Source organism: Hesperophylax consimilis, chromosome 7 (genome assembly GCF_061612785.1).
Source record: "Hesperophylax consimilis isolate HC1 chromosome 7, BYU_Hcon_1.0, whole genome shotgun sequence".
NCBI classification, from domain to species: Eukaryota; Metazoa; Arthropoda; class Insecta; order Trichoptera; family Limnephilidae; genus Hesperophylax; species Hesperophylax consimilis.
Window position 1 is genome coordinate 22,526,761 of NC_142842.1, and position 27,035 is coordinate 22,553,795.

General features: G+C 34.2%; 2 protein-coding genes across 4 annotated transcripts; one reads left to right on the forward strand and one right to left on the reverse strand.

Annotated features, from left to right (window-relative positions):
* Window positions 1-541: 541 nt before the first annotated feature.
* LOC149422483 (uncharacterized) lies at window positions 542-7,985 on the forward strand. 3 transcript variants are annotated; one of them, XM_089633313.1, is made up of 4 exons: window positions 542-670; window positions 874-917; window positions 1,198-2,698; window positions 3,388-7,985. In XM_089633313.1, exons 3-4 carry the CDS (start codon window positions 1,207-1,209, stop codon window positions 3,597-3,599), a joined length of 1,704 nt encoding a protein of 567 aa, XP_089489439.1. In that variant the 5' UTR covers window positions 542-670; window positions 874-917; window positions 1,198-1,206; the 3' UTR covers window positions 3,600-7,985. The 3 variants fall into 3 exon arrangements, with proteins under 3 accessions (XP_089489439.1, XP_089489437.1, XP_089489438.1); XM_089633311.1 differs by having other exon boundaries at window positions 874-2,698; XM_089633312.1 differs by having other exon boundaries at window positions 550-917.
* Window positions 7,986-26,864, reverse strand: LOC149422484 (lysosomal alpha-glucosidase-like). Its single transcript, XM_089633310.1, has 16 exons — window positions 26,730-26,864; window positions 25,427-26,588; window positions 25,197-25,345; window positions 24,282-24,456; window positions 23,885-23,975; window positions 22,386-22,554; window positions 20,142-20,211; window positions 19,877-20,009; window positions 18,479-18,588; window positions 16,631-16,747; window positions 13,857-14,056; window positions 13,594-13,727; window positions 13,131-13,282; window positions 12,879-13,027; window positions 11,123-11,484; window positions 7,986-10,114 (listed from the first exon to the last, which is right to left on the reverse strand). Exons 2-16 carry the CDS (start codon window positions 26,585-26,587, stop codon window positions 9,858-9,860), a joined length of 3,429 nt encoding a protein of 1,142 aa, XP_089489436.1. The 5' UTR covers window position 26,588; window positions 26,730-26,864; the 3' UTR covers window positions 7,986-9,857.
* Between the last annotated feature and the right edge of the window lie 171 nt (window positions 26,865-27,035).

Consider the following 27,035-nt stretch of genomic DNA (forward strand, 5'->3'; position numbering starts at 1 on the left):
ACGCGATGAATTTTAATTGCTCCACGTCAAACTAACTTAATAACGTAGTTTTCGCCTCCCACCGTTTCTACAATAGCATGTTATTTTTTTTTCTTCCAGTGGTATCTTATTATCATAAAAATATTATATTTGTAAATAAAAAAATATGTAAAATTTTGTTGCATCGTTTTGTTTCGATCCCCTACTGATAATGTTTCAAACCTCTAAAACCTCTATATTCTCTTAAAATCAATTTATATACCGGACTTATGAATTGCTAAACCCGAGTTAATAATTGAAGCGACTAGAAACGGAAAAAAACGCTGCTCAAACTCCCCACGCCCCTTCCGTGAAGTATGCTTAAAATAATGAAGTAAGTATTTTAATATGAACACTGCAAAACTCGAGTTTCTTGAAATTGAAGCTAGGGTTGGAATTAATTCTAAGGGGTTTTGTATTGAATTACTGGCACTCTAATATCTCAACACTGTAGCTTAATATCATTTGGTTGTGTTGTATTTGTAAAATAATATAATAGGAATAGGCACAAACTTTGGCAACATTAATAAATGACAAAAATGGCCGTGTGGAGATAAGTTGTTTTATCGATGTAGGCGTTAAGGAGATATTTTTATTGTGCTAGTACATAATTGCACAAATTACATACATATTATTTGCAGGTTAATAAACGGTATGTTCAAATAATTGGTATACGATTCAGCTACTATTTAAAACTCCAACTTTTGACAGCTTGTCAATAAATCATTGGTACATAATTATTTAGTAAATTGCTTCGATTTTTCCTTTCTTTAATTTAAACTTGTATACCTTACATTTTCTTATAGATTTGAATATTATCGGTTATGGGCTTAATAAACTGCATGTATGTTTCAGAGACTCCTCGCTCTTTCTCAGGAAATTTCTTCAAGATGGAAACAGTAAATTATTATCTTCTGTGAATTGCTTAACGCACTCATAACTAACAAGACCGTGAAATATTATATAGTATTCATATTGGTGAAGGGGTTAATTTTGTAAATAATAATTCATACCATTGTAAGGCTATCATATTTGTAGATAGTGTAGGTTTTAATTATTCATCACGTATTACTAACATTCTTTCATTTACCAGTTCTAGTCAAATATTTGCCAATTCATCGCGTTTAAATTCTCCTAACCTGTAGTTTTTAACTGTATTCTACTCCTGTTTGTAAAAAGTGATATAAAATGACAAATATGAAAGCTAAATTAAGGCCTCACCGAGATACCAAAGTAAAATTTCAAACCAAAACTCGAAGTATTAATCTCAAAGCCAAAGAAAAGTTACCTGCGAAAAAGAAAAATAAGGTTAAGGAACAACCCTTAACCAATAAATCTAAAATTAAAGCTGAAATAGTGACACCGCCCAAAGACTTAAAACTCAAGCGGGTACCCCAAATTCAGAATAAACCCAAACGAGTTTACAAGAAAAAAGACACACTCAGCCCTAAAGTTGAAAGTGTCGTCTCCGATGATAAGCTCACTAAAAGTATTTCAACAAATGGTATTACAGAGACTCCTAAAAAGGTTGAACCTGAAGTGAAGAATGGCAAAAAGATCAGCGAAAGTGCAGCTCTTAAACCACGCCATCATAAATGTGACACATGCGGCAAAGCTTTTCTCGGCAAGAACGATCTCCGCAAACACAGCCTCATTCATACAGGGCTAAGGCCACACGTCTGCTCCCATTGCCAGAAGGAGTTCCGTCAAGCTGGCAATCTGAAAAACCACATATCCTCATACCATTCCAATGTTATTGAGAACCCCATAGTTTTCATCTGCGAACATTGCAAAAAAACATTTTTAATAAAGGAACGTCTGAGGCTACACATGAGGATTCACACGGGGCAGAAACCTTACAGCTGTGAATCTTGCAACATGCGCTTCGCTCGTATGGGGCAACTCAAGCAACATGTGCGCACCCATACGGGTGAGAAGAATTTCAGCTGCATTCACTGCCAGGCCACCTTCACCTGCGGAGCCAAGCTACGTCTCCACATCAAGGGCCACTTTGACATCAGAGATTACACTTGCTACCTCTGCGGGAAGAGATTCATAAGAGCAGACGCAATCAAGAAACACTTGGCGTGCTTCCACAATGGAGAAAAGCCCTTCAAGTGTCCCCTGTGTAAGAAGTCTCTGAAAGGTCATCTGCAGGAGCATCTGCGCACGCACCGAGCCGAGAAGCCCCACGGCTGTGCGGAGTGCGGAAGCTGCTTCGCGCAGCGCTCCCAACTCACAGTGCACCAGCGCAAGCACTCGGGGGCGCGGCCATACCGCTGTCGCGTTTGCTGGAAGGCCTTTGCACACTCCACTGCGCTGACGCTGCACACGCGCCACCACACGGGCGAAAAGCCCTTTAAGTGCCGCATCTGCACGGCGCCCTTTGCGCAGCTGCCCCACATGAAGAAGCACATGCTGTTTGTGCACGGGGACGGACGCGCCTACTGCCACCAGGCCTGCGGCTCCGTGTTCAATACCAAGTCAGAACTAGAGCTGCACCTGCTGCAGTGTGACAGTGAGCCCCTGGGTAGCGACATGTCTCCGGAGGAGCAGCTCTCACAGCAGATAGCCGATGCCTACCGGCCCGTGGAGCCGCCGATGGCTCTCACCAAGATGCGTCTGCTGCTCGCTGTTTTACTCAAAAAGATATCCAGTAGCAAAAGACTGCAAAAATTAGGTTTGTATAATTTTACAGATTATGGGTTGCAAATCTGTGTGCCTTTTTGTTTGTTTGTGAGTGTGTCATCTGTCCTTAATGATTTATTTAGGTACAAATTGGAATTGTTTGGAAACCTGTTCGTGCTGCCATTCTCACCGCCACTTTGGTTAGTCCAGCTTTTTTAATTATTTGTTTGTGATAATTTGGTGTTGGGGTTGAGTTTGGTGCTTACTGCTGTTAATCTTGTTAAATATATTCCGCTAAAGGTGTCTGGGTCTTGTTATCGTGACTTGTCAATAATAGTAATTATTGGGCAATTAATTGATATTTTATCTTGATGAGTTATTTCTAAAACTCTAGGGTTAGAGGAAATATCGGTGAAAGTGTATACAGATGATATGTTTATTTAAATTTACGTTTATCATATTTATTTCTCTTGTAATATAGTATTATGTAAATCGGTGGTGCCTTTTGTAAGGTACTTAAAATGGGTAGATAAAGCTAAATTCTTGGAATTTTTATGCAAGTTTTAATCCATGATAATGCCCATTTTAAGTATTTTACTTTATATGTAATCTTATCTACATATTTTTAGTTTAAAATTACAACTCTTTTCCTTAACCGAAAATAATAGAAAAAGGAATATTTCTTGGTGATGGTTAATGGTTAATTTCAAATTTTGTACTTAAATAGAATTACATTTTCAGGATTTAATAAACGACTGATTGACGATATACTGATTGACTCTCTGGAATCTTCGGGGCACGTTCCTTGCAAAGACGATTCCATGAGTGTGGCGGAGAAGCTCAAAGTGAATGTTCAGTTATTCCTAGAGTGGACGGTGCCGCCACAATTTATGGAAAAGTTCAAAACTGAACAAAAGTCCACAGAGGAACTATTAGAAGAACTGACCAGTTAAAATAGTGGAATGGAGGGTGACCACCATTGTGCAAGATTTGGTATCATTTTCATATTAAAAGTGTTACCATGCTTTGTGTACACTGTGCATTCAAATCACCATTTAATTAAATTATAAGCTGGCCATATTGTTTGTAGTGAATACAAATGAACAAATTTAATTATTAATTTCTTCGATGGTGCCATTTTCTTCTGGTGCGTATTTAGTTTAACATCACAATATAATAGATTAACGCAATAGTATGTTTTAGTAACATATGGTAAATTCTATACACCTCCTAGTCTCTTATCTAGACAAAAAATTATACTTTGTGTAGGTACTAGGTTACCGATTGATCACGAATCTTATGTAATATGAAAGATTCACCTTACTGTAGCTATTTTCAAACCCGGTCGTATAAACGTAAAAATTTTAAGTACAAAGTTTTGCTCTACAAGCTACCTATTTTTGTATGGAGATATTTATTTATTTAATTAAAACAGCAAAATAATCAATGACAATATTAATATTTTATTATTTGTAATAAATAGTGAGTGGTTGTCTGGTTTAGTGTTGAATTTTGTATACAGTATTTCATTCAATCAAAATAAGTAACTTGTTTTCGTACATATTTTCAGCTACTAGATTGAATAGACAAAATGAATTTGAATCTATTGCAGGTGCAATAGTAATCAAATATATTATTATTTTTCCCTTTATATTTCATTTAAATCAATGAAAACAGATATTTTTCTACATTTTCTTATTTATTTAGCCAATTGTATTTTTTTTATTGGTAATTAATTGTACATAGTTTTATGTAGAAGGGTTGCAATATTGCAATATCATTAATTTTAATTTAAATCATGAATATTTTGTATACAGTTTGGTCATTTTACTTCAAATGACTACTTTAAGGCAATAGTCTTTCAGTTCAGTACATAATTTCAAAAGTTTAATAACCGTGTGTTTACTACTAATATGTCTTGCAAACCCAGATTTATTATTTAACTGCTTGTTTATTGCATAAAAGGTAATAGAGTTTACAAACTTCCCTATTTATTTGCGCAGTCAGACACGATTGGTCTGAAGATTTCAAATGGACATTCTCAGATGGGAATGGTTCATTCTAGTGCCATATTATTATTCTAATCAAACATCAATTTTAAATTATTATTTTTTATTATGAAAATGGTCAGGATCAGTGTTCTAATTTTGTAAATAATAAATTATGTCAGTTTTTTTTATCAATGTTATGTTGACGCTGTTGTAATTCTTTCTTGAAACCCGTTTATGTGGTTTAGCTATAAGCTTTATGATGTTGGTCCTATGAGCCAGTCTTGCCTGTATAAAGTATCACTTTCATGGCATGATACATGTATCTATGTATATTTTTGCTATTTGACATAGCCATGTTCGCTAGTATGTAATGCCATACGAATTGATTGTTTAATGTGTTCACCTAGTTTTTTTATTATACCAAAAGTCTCATCTGTAAGCAAATTGCTTACTCTTAACAATTACTTAAAAATTGTTATAAATGCTGATCCAAAGAGAAAACTTTCTGTATGTTTATCCCACCAAAATTTTTTTTAAATTGCTAACCAAAGATTGAGAAAGAAATTAACCTTGTATATTTATTTATTGTTATTATTATCTTCAACAATAATTTGTTTCTTGAAAAATAATTTATTTATTAAACGATAAGCTCAATTGAAAACAACCTGTTTTATAAATATTACAAAATAGAGAAAGGTGAAAAATACTGCCAAAATTAAAAGCAAATAATAAGATAATAGCTTTGATGTGTTACCTATGTTTTTTTTTCTTCAATTTTATCAATATTAATTTTAAGGGTTAATGACTGAGTATTAGAAAAGGTAAAGGAAAAAGAGTTAGAATTAAATTTAGCGAGAAAACAGTACAAAGAAGTTGTGTGTAGAATACACTGCTATGTTCTACATTATGTGACACGGCTAGCTACGGACTATTGACATAAGGATGGTTGGAAACATATCCAAGGTTTTTGCTCCGTATTAGTTCCCTGCACAAATATTAAAACAGAGGGATTGCCTTTTGTATATTTTTAGTAATCCGTACGTACTAACCCAGTACCAGGCCATGCGCAAGTTAAATTGTTTGTAAAGGCTTTGTACTCACTTTGATTTTGAGTTCCAGTTTTTCCAGACTAAATTGTTAATAAAATAAGTTTAATATCAAATTTGATGGCGTCAATCTAGTCTTCCGTTAGTTATGGTGACAGAAAGCACCTTTAACTAGATGCCGACTTCAACGCCTTTGGACAATGTTTTGACTGTAAATTTCTGCCATTGGCCACAGCTTTCCCAGTGATACCATTGTTGTAGATGCCCGTCTAGGGTTAATTTTTTCAACATAAAGACAAATATTTTGGAACAAATTTATAAACCAGAGTGCTGTGAATGTTGATAAAAAAGATATTTATGTTCCTTGAAAGCACTATTTGGCATCTCAACGTATTTGTTCCACGTCAGTACCTAAACTCTAGAGTATACCTTATTAAACGCTATTTAAATCAGTTCCATCGCCTCTTATGTAATATTTTCCAAAGAGAATGTCAAAGAAATTAGAGAATTAAGATAATTTTTAGTTACTTAATATATGCATTTTTGGAATGTAAAAAGTACTTTTTTCATCATTGTTTGGGTTCAAACAAATCAGGAATAATGTACGTACTAATATTCTGATTCAACAATACTAAAACAATTATGTATATAGATACCTAATCTTGTAAAAAATCACATATTTACAAGGACCTTGTCATAATATTATTATGTACAAAAATTATTGAAATAGACTATCAAAACATCACAATAAAATTTTGGGTCAGAATAATTTTATTTCTGATTACTATATTGTCATGTTTAGAGAAATGTTAACACGGTAATACTCCACGGTATGTAATTTTGGATTCACTTCACTAAAAGTGTGTGTACAGGTAAATCATTTTGAATAGACTCTTGCTTGTGTAGTGTTGCACTGAATGGATAAAAAAATGAAAGTTATTTACCTTTTTAAAGCTTGACGTTTATAAAAATCACTACCTAATTTTATCAAGAAATTATGGTCAGGCTGAAGGTTAATTTTGAAATGCTTTTTATGATTAATTTTTGCTTTTGTTAGGGTTCTAGTAAATAAGCAACTTTTTACAACAATTTCGGCTGGTGAGGTATTTCCATCAGTTTATACAAGTTTGGTGGAAGCTATGGTGTTTGTAGATGGTTTTTTGTATACATTACAGCAGTGTTGATGGGTGACAACAAAGTTGATGGCCAACACCATGCCATGCAAGACTATTGACTTTCAATTGTTCAGAAATAGACAATAATATTTTGCTCGTTTACTAGCACCTTTATAGGAAGCTCAAAAAATGTAACAAATAGAAAATTATCAATTTGAATTAAGAGTCTCAATTTAAACAATTTTCTTCTAAAAGTACTGGTGCTGGGTGAAATCAATTACTTTAATTTCAATTATTATGTTTTTAATATATATTAATTCTGCAGGCGGGTGTTCTATACTGGATGGCTTGAAAAACATTTTTGAAACTTTCGATACTATCGGTGTGCCCAAATAGATTCAAAGTGTCCTCTTTAAAATGATTTGCCTGTATATCCGTACGTAATGTAACTATATTTGTCTGTTGTAATGAAAATAATATAATTTCAGCACATACTGTTGTGATCACAAATACCAAATAATAAAACATCACACTGAAATTCCGTTTTTCATTTTTTATTATAAACACCTTTTTCTTCTATACATGGCATTATTTATTATTATGGCATATTATCATGAACATCATAAATCACACAAGGCAAGAATTAAGGAGTATTAAATTTTTGTTTATATGATATGCAAATCATTAAAACAGTATAATCGTGAAAACAAAAGATAAAACATAATTTTGTGTCTGAAAATTACACAAAATATTAATTTTACGGAAAGTAGTTACCTACATATAATTGTAAATTATAACGTGGATGTCTGAAACTGTGCAATGTAAACAACTTTCTAAGATGTAAATTAATGTTTACAAACATTTTATATTTGTTGAAATGATGAAAACATTATCCAGGCTTGAAAAATAAATTCAATTAAATATAATATATACACCAGATTCTTTATCTTACTGATAATTATAATAATTGGATTTTAATACCCTAAGAAAGAGGAAACTATTTCTAAACTACATTGTGTATTAAATAAAAAGTTAGTTCGAAAGAACAAAGACATTAGTGTCAATAAATCAAAAAAAAACTTTAGTAAGTTTTTTCTTTCGAATAAATACAACAATTGGTATTGAATTATTGCTTAGTACCGTTAGCAAAGAACAGCTTTTAAATTTTAAAATAACTTTGGTAGCTCAATAAAAAATGTTACGTAAATCGACAATAAGGGGTAAGAAATCATGATTGAATAATGATTTTCTAAATTGTAGCACGCAAATGGTTATCCCAAATTTCTACAAACAAAATTACATAGATTCTACATTTTAAAAAATATCTAAAATTGTGCTGCATTACAACCCTACGATTTTGTTTTATTATTTTCATATTAGTCCAGGAGCACGAGAGCAACTTTAGTTGCGGCAATAGTTGGCGACTATTTAAAATTCCATACAAATTCAAAAAGTCTCACGAAGCAACGCAACTGTTGCCCGCAACTAAAGTTGTTCATAGGTTGCCTGAACTTATTCTACATAATAAAATATGTAAATCATTTACATAGCTCATGGTGCACTTCACACTACGCAGCTAATCTTACAAGAGACAATAGCTCCAGGTCTACAAACTTACCAGTAAGAGATCAAATACATACCAATTTATATCAAAATGGTAAATTTCCCAAAGCTTAACTGGACAGGCATTCAAATCCACAGTGGGTATCCGCTTCTTCTCTCTCCAAGTCACGCTCAATGGAGAAGTATACTAATTATTATTACTCTTAAAGCTAAGGCTTTTAGAGGTTTTTAAAACATATATATACACAGGAACAATTTTTACTGGCTGTTTAATTGTTTTACTTGAGCATTCTATTTAAAATCAGTCCAGCATGTTTTGCTAAAAATACAAATTATAAAATAGGGTCTACACATAATAAAAAATTAATAATATACATATTAAAGAACGTAATAAAAGTTATTAAAAAAAAATAATAAGTGAAATCAGATTTGTAAGTGCATGTATGTCCAATATTTTTATTGGTAAAATGAACATTCATTATTGATTGATTATACAAAAAAAAGTTTTAACTTGCAAAGATTATGAATGCACATAAAATTAACTGTATAGAATACTGGCATTTCCAGTAATAATTTTATTTAGATAGCAAATTTAGTAAAACAATGCAGATTTAAAAAAAATGAATAGATTGTTGTAATTTAAAAAGCTAAGAAGCACAACCAAACTGATTAGAACTCTCAACTTATAAAAATGGTATGCTGTTTTTTTTTCTTCATTGTGACTAGGTAGGTCTTATTACGGGACCATACCATTGGACCATTTGGTGTCAATTTAAATTAAAACCTATAATGACACAATTGTGTCAAAATTTGATACAAACGCACTTTATTTATTTATTAATATTAAGCTCACATCGTTGTGTGTGCTAATATGTTCAATTTCATCTAAAACTCGAGTTGTATATATCAAAATTTGATACAAATGTAACATTATCATGTTGAACAATTTGGTGTTGGTGATTTTGGTTAAAACCCTAATGACACAATTGTGACAAAATTTCATACAAACAAATGTATATGTTTAATTTTGTCTAAAACTCTTGTGATGTGTATCAAAATTTGATACAAATGTACCATATCATGTTGAACACTTTGGTGTCGATTTTGGTTAAAACCCCAATGACACAATGTCGGTTAAAATTTGATGCAAATGTACCATTTTATATATTTATCAAGTTGAACAATTCTTTGGTAACCATTTTGGCTAAAACACTGAAGTCACAATTGTGTCAAAATTTAGTAAATTCTTGTCATGTTGTACAATTCCGAGTCAATTTTGGTTAAAACCCTAATCGCATAATTGTTTCAAAATTTGATACAAATACATGCATACCTTACCCATGCGTTGTACAATTCGGTGTCAGGTTTGGTTAATACCCTAATGTCATTATTTGAAACAAGGGTGTTAATTTTGTTTTGGACGTGAGACATGGTGCATTTCGACTGACGACACAATCTTCTACAAAGTGATATTTCTCCACACGACACTACTTGGACTATTTCCACCTTAGTGTGAATGAGTTATCTAATGGAAGGTTGAGTTTGTCCACCGTCAGGACGTGTTTGGACACGTCGTAAGTGAAATTAATGGACTTCTTATTGAGATAAACGGCTGTGACAGGGTTTATCTGTCCAAGAATAAGGATCTTGTTGACGGATGGCACTCCATATCCCCACCAAACGACTTCGCTGGAGAGTACTCCCAAAGAGGCAGTGAAATTTACCAGGCTGTATTTTCTTTCTTCATAAGTATCTGAAAATTAACCATAAAAATAAAATATCATAAAAGCTGATGACTTCTATAAAAGCATTAGATACATTTATGTAGGGCTGGCCCTGAGCCAAACGGAGCCTGGCGCTAGTAAAAACCTCAAGGGACCTGTATTAGGTATTATCGGCGCCTTGGCAAGTCGGCGCCCAGAGCGGACTGCTCCTATTACGATGCACAGGGTTGGCCCTGCACTTATATCAATCAAACTGAGTGACAGCTAAGTTAAAATTTGGCTTACAAACAATATTAGTTCACATTGACGGTCCCTAAGAACATTGTCGGATGTGCAAATTTGTAGTTTTGCTGTAGAGCTGTTTAAAGTTTAATTTCTGCATTTTTATTGTTTTTGAGATCAAGAAATTAGTAAAAATGCAGAAATGAAACTTTAAACAGCTCTACTGCAAAACTACAAATTTGCACATCTGACATTGTTCTTTAGGACCGACGATATCAACAACATAAAATAATTTTCACTCAGTGGTTAACATTTTGAAGGCTTGGTCAAACAACATTATCTACAAAAAAACATGCAAATTAATAATAAATGTTAGGGCTTAACAAAAAAAAAAATACAACAAACAACTTTCAAACAACATTATGTACGAAAAAACATACCAGAAATAATTTATTATTATTGGTAAGTCTTTTTGTAGGTACATAGCGTTGTTTGACTTTAAGCTCTCGAATTGTTGGTAGGTTTTTTTTTGTAGATAACTTTGTTTTATTTCAAGCCCTATAATTATTTGTATGTTTTTTATAGATAACATTGCTTGACTTTAAGCCATTTGAATGGATTGTTGATTGTCAAACAGTAGAAGGTACAAACTGGTTTTTAATAAAGTGCTTGTATTGTGGTATAGACCACGTTCGTGACCGTGGTATAGATGAGGCATGCAATCGCTACATATATGATTAGTGCATTACGTCTAGTCAGAGAGTATTTCTATTTTGTTCATGGGGTTCAAGAATTAGCTAATTTGTAATTCTTACTTAAACTATCTCCATCATCCCAATACAGTTCCCCCTTTGCGCTCCTCGCCGAATCCAGCGCCACTAGCAGCTGCAGCGGCTTGCTCCGCATGACCCCCGTATTGATTGGCTCATTGTTCCTCATCTCGGGGGTCTGCAGGGGCAGTATCGCCCCACCGCGGATCAGCTGCGTCTGTCCGTCGCTCAGGGTGCCCCAGCCCGACCAGCCCAGCAGACTGAGCCCGTTGAACTTGTACCACAGCACCTTGGGCAGGTAGGCTTTCACCGAGGTGGCCCCCGGGTCCAGGATAGGCGCTATCATCAAGTGAGACCCCCAGAGGAATTGCTGGTCCAAGGGGTAGGTCAAGTTGTCTTGAGGAAACCTGAAATAATTACATAGCTTTATAAATATGCATAGCAAAAATGAGTTAGATACTTTTCTAATGGTGGTTTTTTTATGTGTTGGCCACACTATTGGGATTCGGAAAGAAAATGGCAATCCTTATACATATTGGAGAATGTTGTGAGGTGAAAGGAATGAAAAAGGAGAATGGTTAATGTTAAAAAAGCCTGCTTATTCAAATCTAGTCACAACATACATTTTACAAATCCATTTCAACAAATATCTCAAATAATGTATGAATGGTGGCCTTTCAGCACTGAAAATATTGCATATTAAAAAAATCAACCTGTAAAATATATTTTATTAAGGCGAAGCTTAATGCCAAATCACTATTTTGATTAATCTTTATAACGAATTGGTGTACATTATGACAACCAAAAAAAACGCTTTAGTTAAATTGAAGGTTTTCCTATCGCTTCACTTGAGTAGAATACAAATAAAAAAATAAATTACTCAATAAAAAATATAAATGCAAACTACTACAAAAAATATTTTTTCAATAGAAATGTATGAACGCATAAAGGAAACAACTTATAAAGGAAAAATACAGTTTTATAGCTAAGATTATCTGTGATAGTTTCACTTGATTAACTTTTTGCTTTCTAATAAAATTATTTGCAAAATAAGTAAAAACCAGTTTTTTGCTTGAAATCGGACGTTTCTAGACTCCGTTTGTCAAGCGATTTTAATGCCTATTACCTACGATATAAGGTATACCAAGAATATACACATTTTTGGCTTGTAGCTTCCTCTTAATACATGTTTTTAAAAACACATAATATTTTTTTACTGATGATTGAACTTTCCTCGCCAGGGAAAAGCTGCCTCTAACTACTGTGAACTTTTAAAACTTAATTTTTTTATTTATTTTTTGGTTTGACTGAGGATTGAACCTTCCTCCCCAGGGTCTGGTGTCAACCGCGCTAACAACTGAGCCAAATCCTAATTGGTAGGACCGACATTTATTTTGTATATAATTTCATCCAATTTCAGAGAAATGCATATATTTCACCATACGTATGCGTGATTGCCACCAATCCTAACCTATCTGCAGAGTTTCTACTTGATTGGATGTCAGCAAGTGGGATAATTTCTAGTTCCATGATTTGCATAGATTTAATCATTCAAATCATGAAATTTAAATAGATGTTGTATTTAATAATACAAAAATATCTTCCAATCTAAACAATAGGTAGAATATAATTCGAGTTAATTACATATTATTTTATTAACAAAATATAATCAAATAATAAATTGCCCTAAAGACAATTAATTAATTAAAAATATTATCTATGCTAACAATTGTGATATCAATTAAATGTAGCAATACAAAATGAAAGTAGCATAAAGGAGAAAAAACTATCAATCACTTACTCAAAGAATACAGGTCTTGCTACAGTGTCGCCATTAATGTGAGCTTTCCAGAACAGGGTGTAGAGATATGGCAACATTGTGTAGCGAGCCGTGAGAGCTATTTTACTTGCATTCACCACCTTCGGACCAAGGGCCACAGGGTCTTGCTCCTGAAACATAATTTTTATTTTGTAAACTGCATAAAATTTTAGACAGGAAGAAAAACTGAGCCAATCTGATATTGTAAAAACATAAAAATATTAAAATTCTTACACTGGATGTATCAGAGTTGTGGTTCCTTGAGAAAGGGTAGAAAGCCCCTAGCTCCATCCAGCGCTGACAAAGTTCAATCGTTGTGTTTCCAATGAAGCCGCAAATATCTGTTCCCATCATCGGAATTCCAAACAAACTGAAGCTTAACAATTCTGTAAAAAAAAAAATTACGACATTTAAAAATAATAAAATTGGGATAGGGATTTTCTCTGAAAGGGATCTCTTCTCTAAGAAAAATTGGATAAACATTTTATTAAAAATTCAAATGTGTTCTATTTTTGAAGAGACAATAATTACATAAAAAACAAATTGATTGTTGACATACAGATAGATGGATCATGGAGGGAAAAAGAAAGAGAAAAAGGATAATTTTACATGTAGTAATAAAAATTAAATGCAGACTTTCAGTTTTTGCATAAAACAACCACGGGAGACATATAAAATTCAGTAAAAAAAATCTTACGTGGAATCGACATTTTCATATCATGCCATTCGCTGAAGACATCTCCGCTCCATTTTCCAGAATACTTCCCTAATCCAGGGAATGATGAACGAGTGATGATAAAAGGACGTTTTCCTCGAATTTCAATTAACGCGCTGAAAAATATTTAGAAAGATTGTAACATTTTTTTATTGACAAGTTTGTTGTATGGCAAATGTTAATATGCGAGTCTCAAACACAAAGAAAAAGAATTTATTAAATATACTTTTATAAAATATACTTACAAGTTGGTGGTCATAGCCTCTGTCAATGAGTACAAGTTGTGCAGATCGAAATGTTCGCCCCCGTACTGCTTAGCATCCATACAGATGGTGCCAGACTTGAGACCGACCGAACCATCGACGCCAGGTATATAAGGCAGGTTTTCTGGGGCACAAGTTCCTTGCAGAGGTCCCGATAAGAAGTTAGATGGCTCATTCATATCCTGGACAAACAATACAATACAAATTTTAAACACATCTGTACAGTTCCAAAAACTGTTCAGGTAGCCAACAGAGGAATTAGCAAATGAACAAAAAAACTTTTTATCTACAAGCACCACATCATTATTAGTAATTTCATCTGTGTTGTATATGTACATATCTTAAAGCATTTTATATAATGATGACAGTATTGGAATTAAAATATTGGTGTGTAGCGATCGATACTGCTAGAGTGGTCCAGAAAGCCGACCGGTTTAGAATGCATGGGCTACGAAATTTTGAGACATTTTGATAGGCACAATTAATTGCGCAAGGTAAACAATACAAGCTACCTGTCTACGAGCTACCCACTCGCGACGTTCAAGCGAGCTACCTACGACAATACTTTGCGAGTTTGGTTAGGTGCATTTCGCGCATTCGCCAGAAGGGTCTAGACCAGTGCTCCGCAACCGGTGTGCCGTGAGCCGGACACAGGTGTGCCGCGGTCAAATTCAATGTATTTGACATTTTACAATATTTCATTATGTAGAAAGTACAAAATATTTTTCATAATATTGTCTATTTTTCATTGTCTGCAAATACTGTTAAAAGACGTATTCACAATATATTAGAAACACTGATTAGAAAACTGTTATTGGCTGAAAATTTTTCGATTCATTCGATTGATTCGATTCATCAACGAAACAACCGATATTAAAAATAAAGCATAGTTGATAGCTATTGTACTTTTCGTTGACGAGGACTTTATTAAAGAACATTATTTATTTTGTAAGGAGGTTCCAGAGCGAACTACCGGTGAAGAATTTTTTCAAGTAACCGATGATTTCTTCAAAATATACTATATTAAATGGAGCAATTGAATTGCTGTTTGCACGGATGTCACTGCGGCAATGACGGGTAGTAAAAAGGGTTTTGTCTCTTATGTAAAACAAAAAATCCAACGTTACAATTTACACACTGCTGCATACATCGAGAAGCATCGATGGTCAAAAATTTACCGGAGGAACTTTTGAACACGATGAATGAATGCATTAAAATCGTAAACATAATTAAATCAAGAGCCCTAAACTCGCGAATCTTTGGAATACTCTGTCCAAAAATGGGAGCCGAATATGAATCCTTATTGTTTTATACTGAAATTCGTTGGCTATCCCGAGGCAAAGTTTTGGCTAGATTGTTTGAGCTTCGTCAAGAGGTGTGTGAGTTTCTTTTAAATCAAAATATGCCCAAACTATATAAGCACCTCGATGATAATTACTGGATAGCCAAACTTGCATACATGGCTGATATATTCGAGCATTTGAATGAACTTAATAACTTAATTTGGCAGAAAGAGTTGCAAAAAGGATGTTTGGAAATGTACCAAAGGATCAACCATAGTACAATTGAAAACAAACAATTAACTGTGGATCTGGCCCAACAACATTTAAGTATGCTTCAGCAGAAATTTGGTGAATATTTTTATTCCATTAATATGGAACAATACGATTGGATTCGAAATCCTTTTGCAACCAATGCAATAAATTCTACGGAAGCACTGCCTCTGCAAATTCGAGTGGAATTTACAGATTTAAATAATGACATGACATTAAAACTTCACTTCTCCGAAGATCCATTAGATGTTTTCTAAATTAAAGTTAAAAAAGAATATCCTCACATTTCCGTCAAAGCATTCTTAACACTACTTCCATTTTCAACGACATATTTATGTAAGCAAAGTTTTTCAACGCTTATATTAATTAAAAATGATAAGCCATGCTTAAAAGGTCTTGACCAAGAACTTCGGGTTGCGCTGTCAAAAATCGATACGAATATAAAACTTTTGTGTTCATTGAAACAAGCGCAGATTAATTTAACAATTAATCGCTCATTAATTTATTATTATTTTATAATAATTATTAAGATTGCGTAAAAATAAACATGTTATAGTTATATGTATGTATGTATACTTTTCAAATAAAAAACAAGAAATTATTGTAAAATTTATGTATCAATTTAATATCTATATATTTTAGCTTTTGGTGTGCCGCGGAATTCTAGGAAGAAATTTGGTGTGTCGTAGGTGAGAAAAGGTTGCGGAGCACTGGTCTAGACGATCACCTAGGCATAATTCCAGCACGATCGAAACTACCAGAAGTATCCAGACTGAGCGAGTTGTCTCCAGTTTACCAGCGGTCACGCGTAGTTACTACCGCCGTCGGCTGGACTATATAAATAGGCCCGACGCAGCGAGTATTCAGTATTCAGACAACGGAGAAACGTCAAACTAGTAATGTTGACCCAGTTAGTTGCCCGCATTCCGCGCCAAAATATATTATTAGTGCTTTCTCGTATTATTCTGTGAATAAACGCGCTATTGTGTTTCCTTCAATAAACATTCTAATTAAAAATAAACTGAGACTTTTATTAGTACACCAAGATAACAACAGGTGTTTTAAAATGCCTAACAATGTTTATTATCACTGTATCATATGTCAAACTTGATTGCATATTTAAGTTCCACATAATACAGCTGATTCACCTTCCGAAGCATTTAAAAAAGATGAAAGCTTGTGATAAAAAATAGCAAATCTTACAATCCAAATTCCATCAAATGGAATTTCCTTATGCAGTGAAGAGAGCATGTCCAGCCAGTAGCTGGTTGTGTTGGGATTGGTGAAGTCAGGCCAAACTGTTGATGCCTTATTCCAAACCTGCAAAATAATAATAACATTTATATTTTTATTGTAAAAAAAAATTTCAACTATAATTAAAGACACATGTTAAATATAGTGTACATTGGTTTATAAATGAGTTATGTATGTACATATATAAAATTAACAACAGAAAATAATATATAAACAGTAAGTAATATGTAAAGAATAGAAATGCATGTATGTAGTTATAAGTTGAGGTTTCTTGTAACCCGCCTCACTTGGCTAACCTGTGTTGAGACATTAATATATGTACATAGTTATAAGGTGCCTGTGTTGAGTCGGTAATTTGGAAATAATTTTCTAAAGTTAAATGCGTCTGCAGATGAATCGTCCCCAGTTTAATTAGAATTACCTCATAATTTCTTATTAGTAAAATAATAAGATATTAAAATTAAATTAAAAAGGGTTGTTGGATGGCCTATTCATTTGTGTCTAAATTGCTTTCTAGTAACATAAGTGCATACTTAAGTACCTGTCAGCTATATTATACCTTTCTCTCGGTTTTGTAATAATGTCTAAAAAATGTATCAGTTTATGTGTAACCATTCTCGCATTCTGAAACTTTTTTTTATTCTCATTTTTTTTAACTTATTGGCTGAATTTTTGTAAAAAAAATTGGCCCTCACCTCCAAATTAATTTTGTACCAAATTTTTTAATTCTGCAGTGGTGTACTAAATCTAATATAACTCTTAAACCATATGTATAAAATAAATGATTTTTAAAAATTTGCTTCAGTATTGGATCAAGTCACGTAAAAATATAAATTTTGAGGGTAAAAATTTTTATAATAAGGTGAGTAAATGTGGATATAATTTATTTTTTTGGTAAATAAGTTTTTTTCTTAAATTATTTTTACTTAAAAACCAAAAAGTTTAACATTGGTCAATCAACGTATATAATTATGTACAATGAAAAATTTAATTTGGTATGATAGTCATTTCTCGATCAATGTTAAACGATACCAGAAACATTTGTCATTTTGAAAAATTACTATGACGCCGATTGCTAATAAAACATAATTTGTAATTATCAGGGAAAAACTTGACCACATATTATTACCAATACTACGAAATGAATGCTTCATTATCTATAGAGCCATTGGCATTTAAAATTTGAAATCCAGATGTCACCTGTATTTCCGTTTTCCGTTTTTAAGCCGATATGCTTCAGATCCGCCGTGCCATCTTGGTTTAAGTTTAAGACGTAACGATACAGCAAGACATAGCAGGTTTGATGCCAATGGGTTAAGTGCTCGCGGGCCGCATCAAGAATACTCACGGGCCTCAGGTTCCCTACCCCTGCTTTAATCATTTGTGGCACTATGTTTGAATTATGAACAAACTTTTAGCAATATCGATCGACTACTTTTCAAGTTTTGCGGGCAAAAACATACGCAGATTGAAATTTTATATATTTACCACTACGTATTAAATTTCTCAGAGAATTAAGAACATATTATTAACCCTTCACAACCGGCTTCATACGAGTGTGAGTTTGTTTTTGAAAAAATTCTGACGGAAAAGAAATCGGATTTTAGGAAGGGATCCAGTGTTGATGGAACGTGTGGAAGCTTCTAACGTAGGGTACCTTCACGTACACATGTTTCAACCAGTACGCCGCCTGGCCCTATGGTACCATAACTAAGAGCTTTACTAATGTGGCCCATCACAATTTAGAAATTTTTTGCCGGTTGCAACGGTTATGTAGCGTGGTAGAATATTCCTTGCCTTTCCAACAAACGGATATCCAGTGACGTTTTTGATGAAGACACCTTGTTCCAATCCTTTATCAAATGGGGCATAGGTCCCTGGGGCTTCAGATGCACTTACACCGGGATCTAAAAATAAAATTTTGTCAGATATAAAGAATTTTTGTTAGACTTTAATAAAAAATTTAATTTAAAAGAAGTCGGCAGTAAATACATATACTGTTATATGGTATGTTTACAAGAATTTAGTACTGCAGTGTTTAATGACTTCTGGAAAACCATTTTTTGAAAAGAATGTGACTTTACTGGGGTACCGCGTTCTACGGCCAAATTGTACATGGTCATTTGTGTGAATTATAAATTTGTTCAAGTTTTTCTTGTACAATAATTTTTTTTAAAGCAATTTTTGTAAACTTTCAAAATATACAAGAGGTAAATTATAAAGCGAAATAATAGAAGAAATACATAACATTATACATAAGAAATGTAAAGTGTTAAACATACAGAAGAAAAACATAACATTAATCTTTGTCTTTGGATATTAAATAGTTTTATAGAGAAATATTGCAATTTTTTTTGCCCAAAAGTCGGTTTAGTTGTAGGTTGGTGAAAAGTACGTTGTAATGAGGATCTTGTGAATCGACTCGAGTTTGTGTGTGCAAATTTATCCTGGTTTTTGAATGCACATTTTCTATGAGAACTGGTTTTAGAATGGAATCGCATGAACTTCCCCATCCGATAAGACCATATTGTAGATGAGATTGGCCTAAGGCGTAATAAATTTTAATTAGTCGTTCTTTATCTAAAATGTTTCTTATTGTTTTGAAAAATAGGTTAGTTTTTTTAACTTGTTGCTTATATTTTCAACTTGGGAGTTCCAATTTAGGTTTTGATCAATAATCATTCCTAGGTACTTTATCAATTGTATTTCATTCAATTTCCGGCAGTTGCAAGGATCTTCTTGGTTCACATTTAAAAAAGTTTTATGAATTTTTTTGTTTAGTTGTTTTGTTTAATTTTATTTTATTGTTTTATAATAATAATAATAATAATGGTAAAGCGAGCACAAGTAAATTATATTTGATTAAATTTGTGTTATATCACAATTTGTCCATTTAAAATAATATATAGTATATTTGCGGCACGTTCCAGAAGGGAAGATACCCTCAGTATCGTCCTAGTGTTAAAACCACCATTCAGAATTGAAAAGTTGCGTGAAATGCCTTTAGCCGTGTTTGGTAACTAAATCTGAAGAGCTAGGTACTTCCCCAACTTCCTCTTACTCATCTTATTTCCCTCCCCACTAGTTTCAGCCTATACCCCAATTGGGGATGCCATAGTCTCACTGGCTCCATATGGTTGCGACTCTTATGCGATATTCAAATTTAAAAAAAAATTATTAAAAAAAACAACTTACCAATCAACGGAATATAATGCATTCCTGAATCATGCACTTCTTTGATAAACGCAGGCAATCCTTTGAATTTCTTTTTGTCATAAGTAAATCCATTGGCATTATCCATGTAATCTAAGTCATTCCACTGGACATCCTGCAAAAACAAAGACTAAAATATCAGCAACGGATAAACTTTGTTTAACGCAGTTGTTTACAGATTAACACATGGATGCTTGTAAATGCATAAATATAAATCACGCAATTATGTTCAATCAACAATACTTACAAATGGAATTCCAGCATTGCGGTTTCTTTGCCATACTTCTCTGGTTTTATTCAAACTCCCGTAGTTGTACCTGTAATCAAATACGAAAAATAAAATACCACAGCAACAAATAGAACATGTCAACAGAACAAACAGAATATTTTGCTAGCATTCGTTAGTGGCTTGACATGCTGCATTCACTTTCCACACCAAGCTTAGTCCGGACGATGCTAGGGTACGATCTTTTGTTCTTGGTAAAACTATAATAATTTATTCTTGCAACTATGATTTAACATGTTCTTTGCTACAGAATTTGAGGACATAAACAAACTGTAATATCCTAGATACAGTAGAACCTCGTTAATTCGAAATCCAGCGGACATCAAAAATCAAATTTCGAATTAACGAATTCCCACGTAATTCGAAATTTTATGAAAAAAAAAAAAAAAAAAAAACGCCGAAAATCGATTTTCTCGGCCGCCTCTTCAAATCCGGGTGGTATTTTAGTTGTAAATTCGTATTAATACCAATTATTTCTTTATTTTCGCGGTCGATTACCGTAGCGGCCGGCCCTTTAAATTCAGATATTCGTAAAAATGCTATATATTTACGCGTAAATCGAGATTTTGCTGCGGATTTCGGTCGCGGCCTACCCTTTAAATTGAGATATTCGTAAAAATACGATATATTTCCGCGTAAATCGCGATTTCGCGGTAATTTTCCGTCGCGGCCGGCCCTTTATTTCAAATATCTGAATTTGAATTCGTAAAAATACGATATATTTCCGCGTAAAACGAGAATTCGCGGCCGTATTCCGTCGCGGCCGGCTCTTCAAATTCAGATATTCGAAATAAATTCGTAAAAATATGATATATTTCCGCGTAAATCGAATTTTGTCGGCAGTTTTTCGTCGCGGCCGATCTTTTAAGTAAATTCGTAAAAATAAGTCATATTTCGGCATGGATCGAAATTTTTCGGCCGATTTCCGTCGCACCGTATTTTTTCACCTCGGATATTCGAAGTAAAGTTAGTAAAAATACGATATATTTCCGCGTAAATTGAAATTTCGCGTCCGATTTCCGTCGCGGTGATGAAATACGATATATTTACGCGTAAATCGAAACTACGCGGCCGAGTTTCGTGGCGGCCGACCCTTTAAATTCAGATATTTGGCGTAAACTCGTAAAAATACGACATATATCCGCGTAAAATGTATTTTCTCGGCCCTTTAAACTCGGATATTCGAAATAAATTTGAAAAAATACGATATTCCAGTGTAAATCGATTCAGATTTACAAAATAATAATACTAATTAGGACGATTTATAACCACGTAAAAATACATTTTTCGGCGTTTTACCGCCACGGCTGACTTTTAGATTCAGATTTACGAAATATTATGATTTATTTTCGCAAAAATCAAATTTTTTCGAATTACACGAACAAATTTTCGTGCGCGGACAAAAATAAATTTCGAATTACGAATTAACGAATTTCGAATTAAAAAAAAATTTTATGAAAAAATTTTTCAGCGGAAATTTTTTTTGCGAAAATTTCGAATTACGCGATTTTTCGAATTATCGGGGTTCGAATTAACGGGGTTCTACTGTATTAGTGTAAGAGCTCACAAATAGATGGCGCTAGATATTAGTCTATTAGGTTATTCATAGGTGGCGTTGGCTGTCTAGCATTGTAGAGAACGAATTTATCTTCTACATAAATAAAAATGTTAATATTTGTTTGTTCAAATATTAAATCTCCGAAAGGTCTTCACCAATTGCTTTGAAATTTTGACACAATGTTGTATTTGAATGTGCATGTTTTTATATATCTTTATTATGATGTCAACTGTGACAGGTAAAAATATTTTTTTTTTTAAACAGCGCCATTTGCTGGACGTAAAAGCTAAAGGCGCTAATGTTTCTCTATTTACACAGACAGACTGAGCCACAGCAACGCGTGGCGGGGACAGCTAGTAATAAATTAGATGGGAACCTCAAGGTCGGGGTCCATACTATTCCAACCGCCTGCTAAATAAGATATCAGAGCCCGTTGTTAATCTATCACATTAAGAGTTGAAGTGTTTTTTGAGCCGGAGTTTTATTTAGTATGTTTGTGAGAAACCTGGAGATACAACACAAACTAAAACCGAATGTCCCCGATCGGGCACGGTGTCAACGAACCGGTTAATAACGTACAATAATAATCCCACAATCAAGTTTAAGCATCTATCAATCTATTATTAAAATTAAATATTCCTACATACTTGCACAAGTGGAAACCCAGTGACCAATATGGCGGCATAAACGGACGGCCGATTAAAGCTGTGTATTGTGAAACAACACGGGACGGCTCGGGACCCAGCATTACCAGGAAATTAAATATGCCCCCGATGGGACGGAATGTAATGGCTGGTGCAGGCTGCAGAATGACGTCTGAAAAAAATTAAATAAATAATTCAATAATTTTACACATTAATCTAGGAATTTATGTTCTATACATCTTCATTATCAGTGCTGCAACTCTCTAGCCCTCCTGCTTTTGCCCAACCGTCTCCCTCCGGTTCCTTACGTGCAAGGATACAGTTTTGGCCTCCACACTATCCAGTCAACTATGTGTAGGTCTCCCAACACTATCGTCCTGCAGGCTTATTATAAAGAAGCTTGTTTGGTGGTCGGCTATCTTTCATACTTGCTACAAGTCCTGCCCAGTCACCGTACCCAGTACAAGTTCCAGTTGGTATGTGTTATTTTTGGGTAAATTGTGTATGGAAAGGCTCAAGCACAAGAAGAGGCATAAATCAGAGAAGAGATGTAGAAAACTCTTTCTAGTTTTATTCTGATACGTTTAGGATATAAAATGTGGGAGGCGGGTATGGGTACTGCCGGCCCGGGGAACCATTTATTGAATAACCAACTGCGTGGCGGGTCGGACTGGGAGAGACTGATCGAAGGAGACCTTTTGACCTCTTCAACCGGACTCTCTTGACCCATCGCCTTGCATTGCAGTGGGAGGGATGGATTCATACATCCGTCACTCTTGGACACATCTACCCCCACTTTCCTAGCCACCCATCATACCTTTTTCATTCCCAGAACTTTTTCTCCTTCCTTTCCCTATAAAGACCCTCCAAATAGCAACCCCAAAAATGACACAGGCCCGGAGGGATATTATTTTCCCATAACCAGCAAATGTAAAAAAAAAGGATAGGAGGAAGATAATTTAAGACGACTCTTTACTTTACAGTTTTTTGTGCAACAACATAGACGTGTTTTCAATAAAACATCATAATGATCCTTAAAATATTGACTTATTACATATACCGAATTGAGGATGTTTCTACTTGGATCTAACCTTGGCTCACATTAGGTCATTATCCCAGCCATTGTGTATTGAACACACCTACTACTTAATAATCCTACCACAATATTTACAAGCAGGGAAGTCAAAGCATTCAAATTATAATTTTGTGTACATATGAATGATAAATAATTGACCTCTGTCATTTGATCTGATACATAGAAAATTGGTGTCACAAGGCAAATAAATAATGTTATCAATTTTCATAAATGAACAACAAAAGTGTGACACACATTATCTATCGGATCAGTTTATTTCTTTTTAGAATCCTGTACCTCCTGACTGTTAGTAATATAGGCATGGGTGATTAGTGACTGTATAAATAATTTGTAATTTATTTACAATATTAATTATTATTAATCTCATTAAAAACAGATAATACTTATTTATGCAACAAATACATACCCATTGCATTTGAATTCAATAGTAGTACTCCATGACTGGCACCAGAATTCTCCATTACCATGTAGAATGGATGACTGCCATACAAGTTTTTCTGAAAGAATAAAAGTACATATTGACAATAAATTATTACACATTTTAATTCTTTCGCCAATCTTTTTTTTCCCTTTAGGGTGCAATAATTTTAATAAGATTTTGATAAATTGGTGCTTGCAATACACACATTGATTATCTAGTCCAATGTGAGGAAATAATAATGCGATAAATTAATAACTATTCAAGAGATTTTCCATTAATATGTGCTAACTAATTTCATGAAAAGAGATCATTTGTATGTACTATTATTTGGGTTGCAATTTTCTATGTATTTAGGTATTATACAGGTAAGGGTTTTTCTTACATTTTCAGTTGGTGCAGTGTCATGGTTGAACAAGGTGTAACGTTGCCAATTGGATGGTTTCAATAATCTACCTTGGTTTTCTCCAAGACCGTATATGTTTGCAGAGGGAAGTAAAAAGCTCAACTGGAGAAACTTGTTTGAAAATATAAAACCACCAACGTCTTGACTATTCAATCTGCAAAGAAAGATGTTATATAAAATTGTATTGAAGGTGAGAGTAATTTACACATTTCAGCTGGGTTTTTTTTGCTCTGGCGCTACACTGTCTCCGGGCAAAAATAAAGGTCCCGCGCAAATTTCTTTAATTTGTTTTAAATTGCTGTATATTCGAAAATATTTTATTAAAAATTTCTACTTAGTAACTCAGCATATCCAAGCTATAAAAGTACAAAGCGAAAATCGAATTTTATTTGAAATGCAACTCAATTAACCTTGTAATATGTTTACTACGGTCTGCCTATCGGTATTTGCCCATTCTGGCTTTCTTTAAATACGCCCGACATTTCTCGCTCGCTTGCAAATAGGAGTTGAGTGGGGCGGAACAGATATAGAGATTCGAATCGGGTTTCACGGTCATAAAAACCCTCATTCCAGAAATTGAATTATTACAATAACAAATAATATACTATCTTTTTGAAGAAATACCGATGTACTCGAAAGGCACGAAGATAAATATAAAAAGAAGACTTGCATTACGATTCGATAATTATATACATATAGTTGGGACTTTTACAAAGAGATTGGTATATAATATTCATATAAAAACATTGAATAATTCCATCTTTTCTGCCATTGAAATGAGGCCGGCGCAAAAGGTAGAACTACCCTTCCGGCGTTAAGCATCAATCGACCTAACGGGTAAAACTACCTTTCCCGGCCGAAATGTGTTAATATTATTTAAAAGAAATAACTTACATCACAGTTTCATCCGAAGTGCGAACTATTTTGAAACCCAACTTTGAAGCTTCCAACACGACGCGATACTTTAAATTAGCGAAAGATCCTCCCAATGTCGGTATTTCAGGATATGATGGTTCATATCTTTGTTTCTCAGCATCATAGATCTATGAAAATAAAATGAAAAAATTAATAAAAATGTGTAACAGAAATTAAATCATGGAAAACATAATACTTCATTTAGGAACCTTCACTTGAAGAGAATCTTCCGAAAGGTATTTAACATTGATGACAATAATGTTAACGTCATCAGGATAAGAACTTTGGAATTGCCTTTCGAGGAATGCAATCATTCCATGTCTGGTTTCCGTTATGTTGGTGAAGTGATAGCTGCGGTATTGAGGAGGGTAAAAGCAGTAGGGGAGTCCTATGAAAGATTCTTCATTGAGGCCATTTACTCGGTAGTGATTAGAGTTCGGTTTTCTCTGGTTGTGAGGAATCCAACAACATCCTCGCAGTTTGCAGCCTTGTTCAGAGGCATCTCCTTCGGGAAAACAATCAAACCTTCCATCATCATGCACAGAGGTACACTGATCATCGTCAGCAACTGATGGTAAGTCAGTCATGGTTTCCATTTCTTTCTTCTTTAATTCATGATCGTTCAAATCAGATTTATTTTTTAGCTTGATGGTTTCTGAGGCATTTTTGTTCTTGGTGCTGAGGTTATTGTGATCATGATACTTGGGCTCGAATGGAGCGATAGGGTCGAGGCGCTCTAGCTGTTGGTGGACAATCACACTCGGGGAGTAATGTGTGTGGTGGTTGTGGTGCGGGTGAGCACGCTCCCAGAGTCGGCGGTAGTGCTCCTCCCCCCAAGCACCTCCCACCACCCCCCAGACCCCCCACCACACCACAACGCACAACACACACACCACTGTTAGCACAAGGATGCCTGAACCCACTCCTGGAAGCTTACTACACCACCCAGTCCGGTTTGTGTTCCTCTCTGAAAAGCGTTCATACTTCAATCCCTTATCTGAATCACTATTTGGAGAATCAGGTCTCTTGGGGACTGAGTGCTTCATCCGATTGAGAAAAGCGTATTTTCCATTTTGAGGATACACTTTTCCCTGGCTCGATTCTCCTTTCGTTTTTGAGTTTAGAGGGTGTTTGGAGCTCGTTCCCGAAAGAGAAGTCTCCTTCAACTCTGGTTCCACTTTATCTTGCACCCCGGATGATTCCCCAGCACTTCTGCCCTTCTCATAGTACAATTGGTAGTTAATATTATCGTTCAATGTCAAGGAATCGTCTTTTGAGCTTCCACTCTTAGGAGTGTCGTAGGAAAAGGATTCAAAAGACACAATGTCATCGTCATATTTTTTCTTAGATTTGTATGGTATTTTTGGCATTCTGCAAAAATAATAAAAATCGGTTAGCGTACACAAATTACTAAAAATGAACTTAAGTAAATATTGATACGAATTTGAAATAACTATTTTCAACAAAGCAATAATTCTATACGAAGTAAAACGTAATAATATTGATTCTCACTTTGTTTATGTATCGGTCGCGTAAAACGCAGATCCCAGATTTCATACACGTATTAGATACACATTCCACAACTTCACAATATCAATAACCGTGCAACCATTCCTCCAATTTATTGATGATAAACATTAGCCAAAATCGGTCACGAACAAACATAGACAATATTTTTGCGAATTACTACAAACAATATAGAAATATTAAAAATGTGTCTTTGACATAATTTTGAAGGACACAGCTACACAACTAACCCCTAATAGTTCAGAACATGTTCAGAAAAACACCCTTTTGCTTTGTGGCTTCAAACTTCAA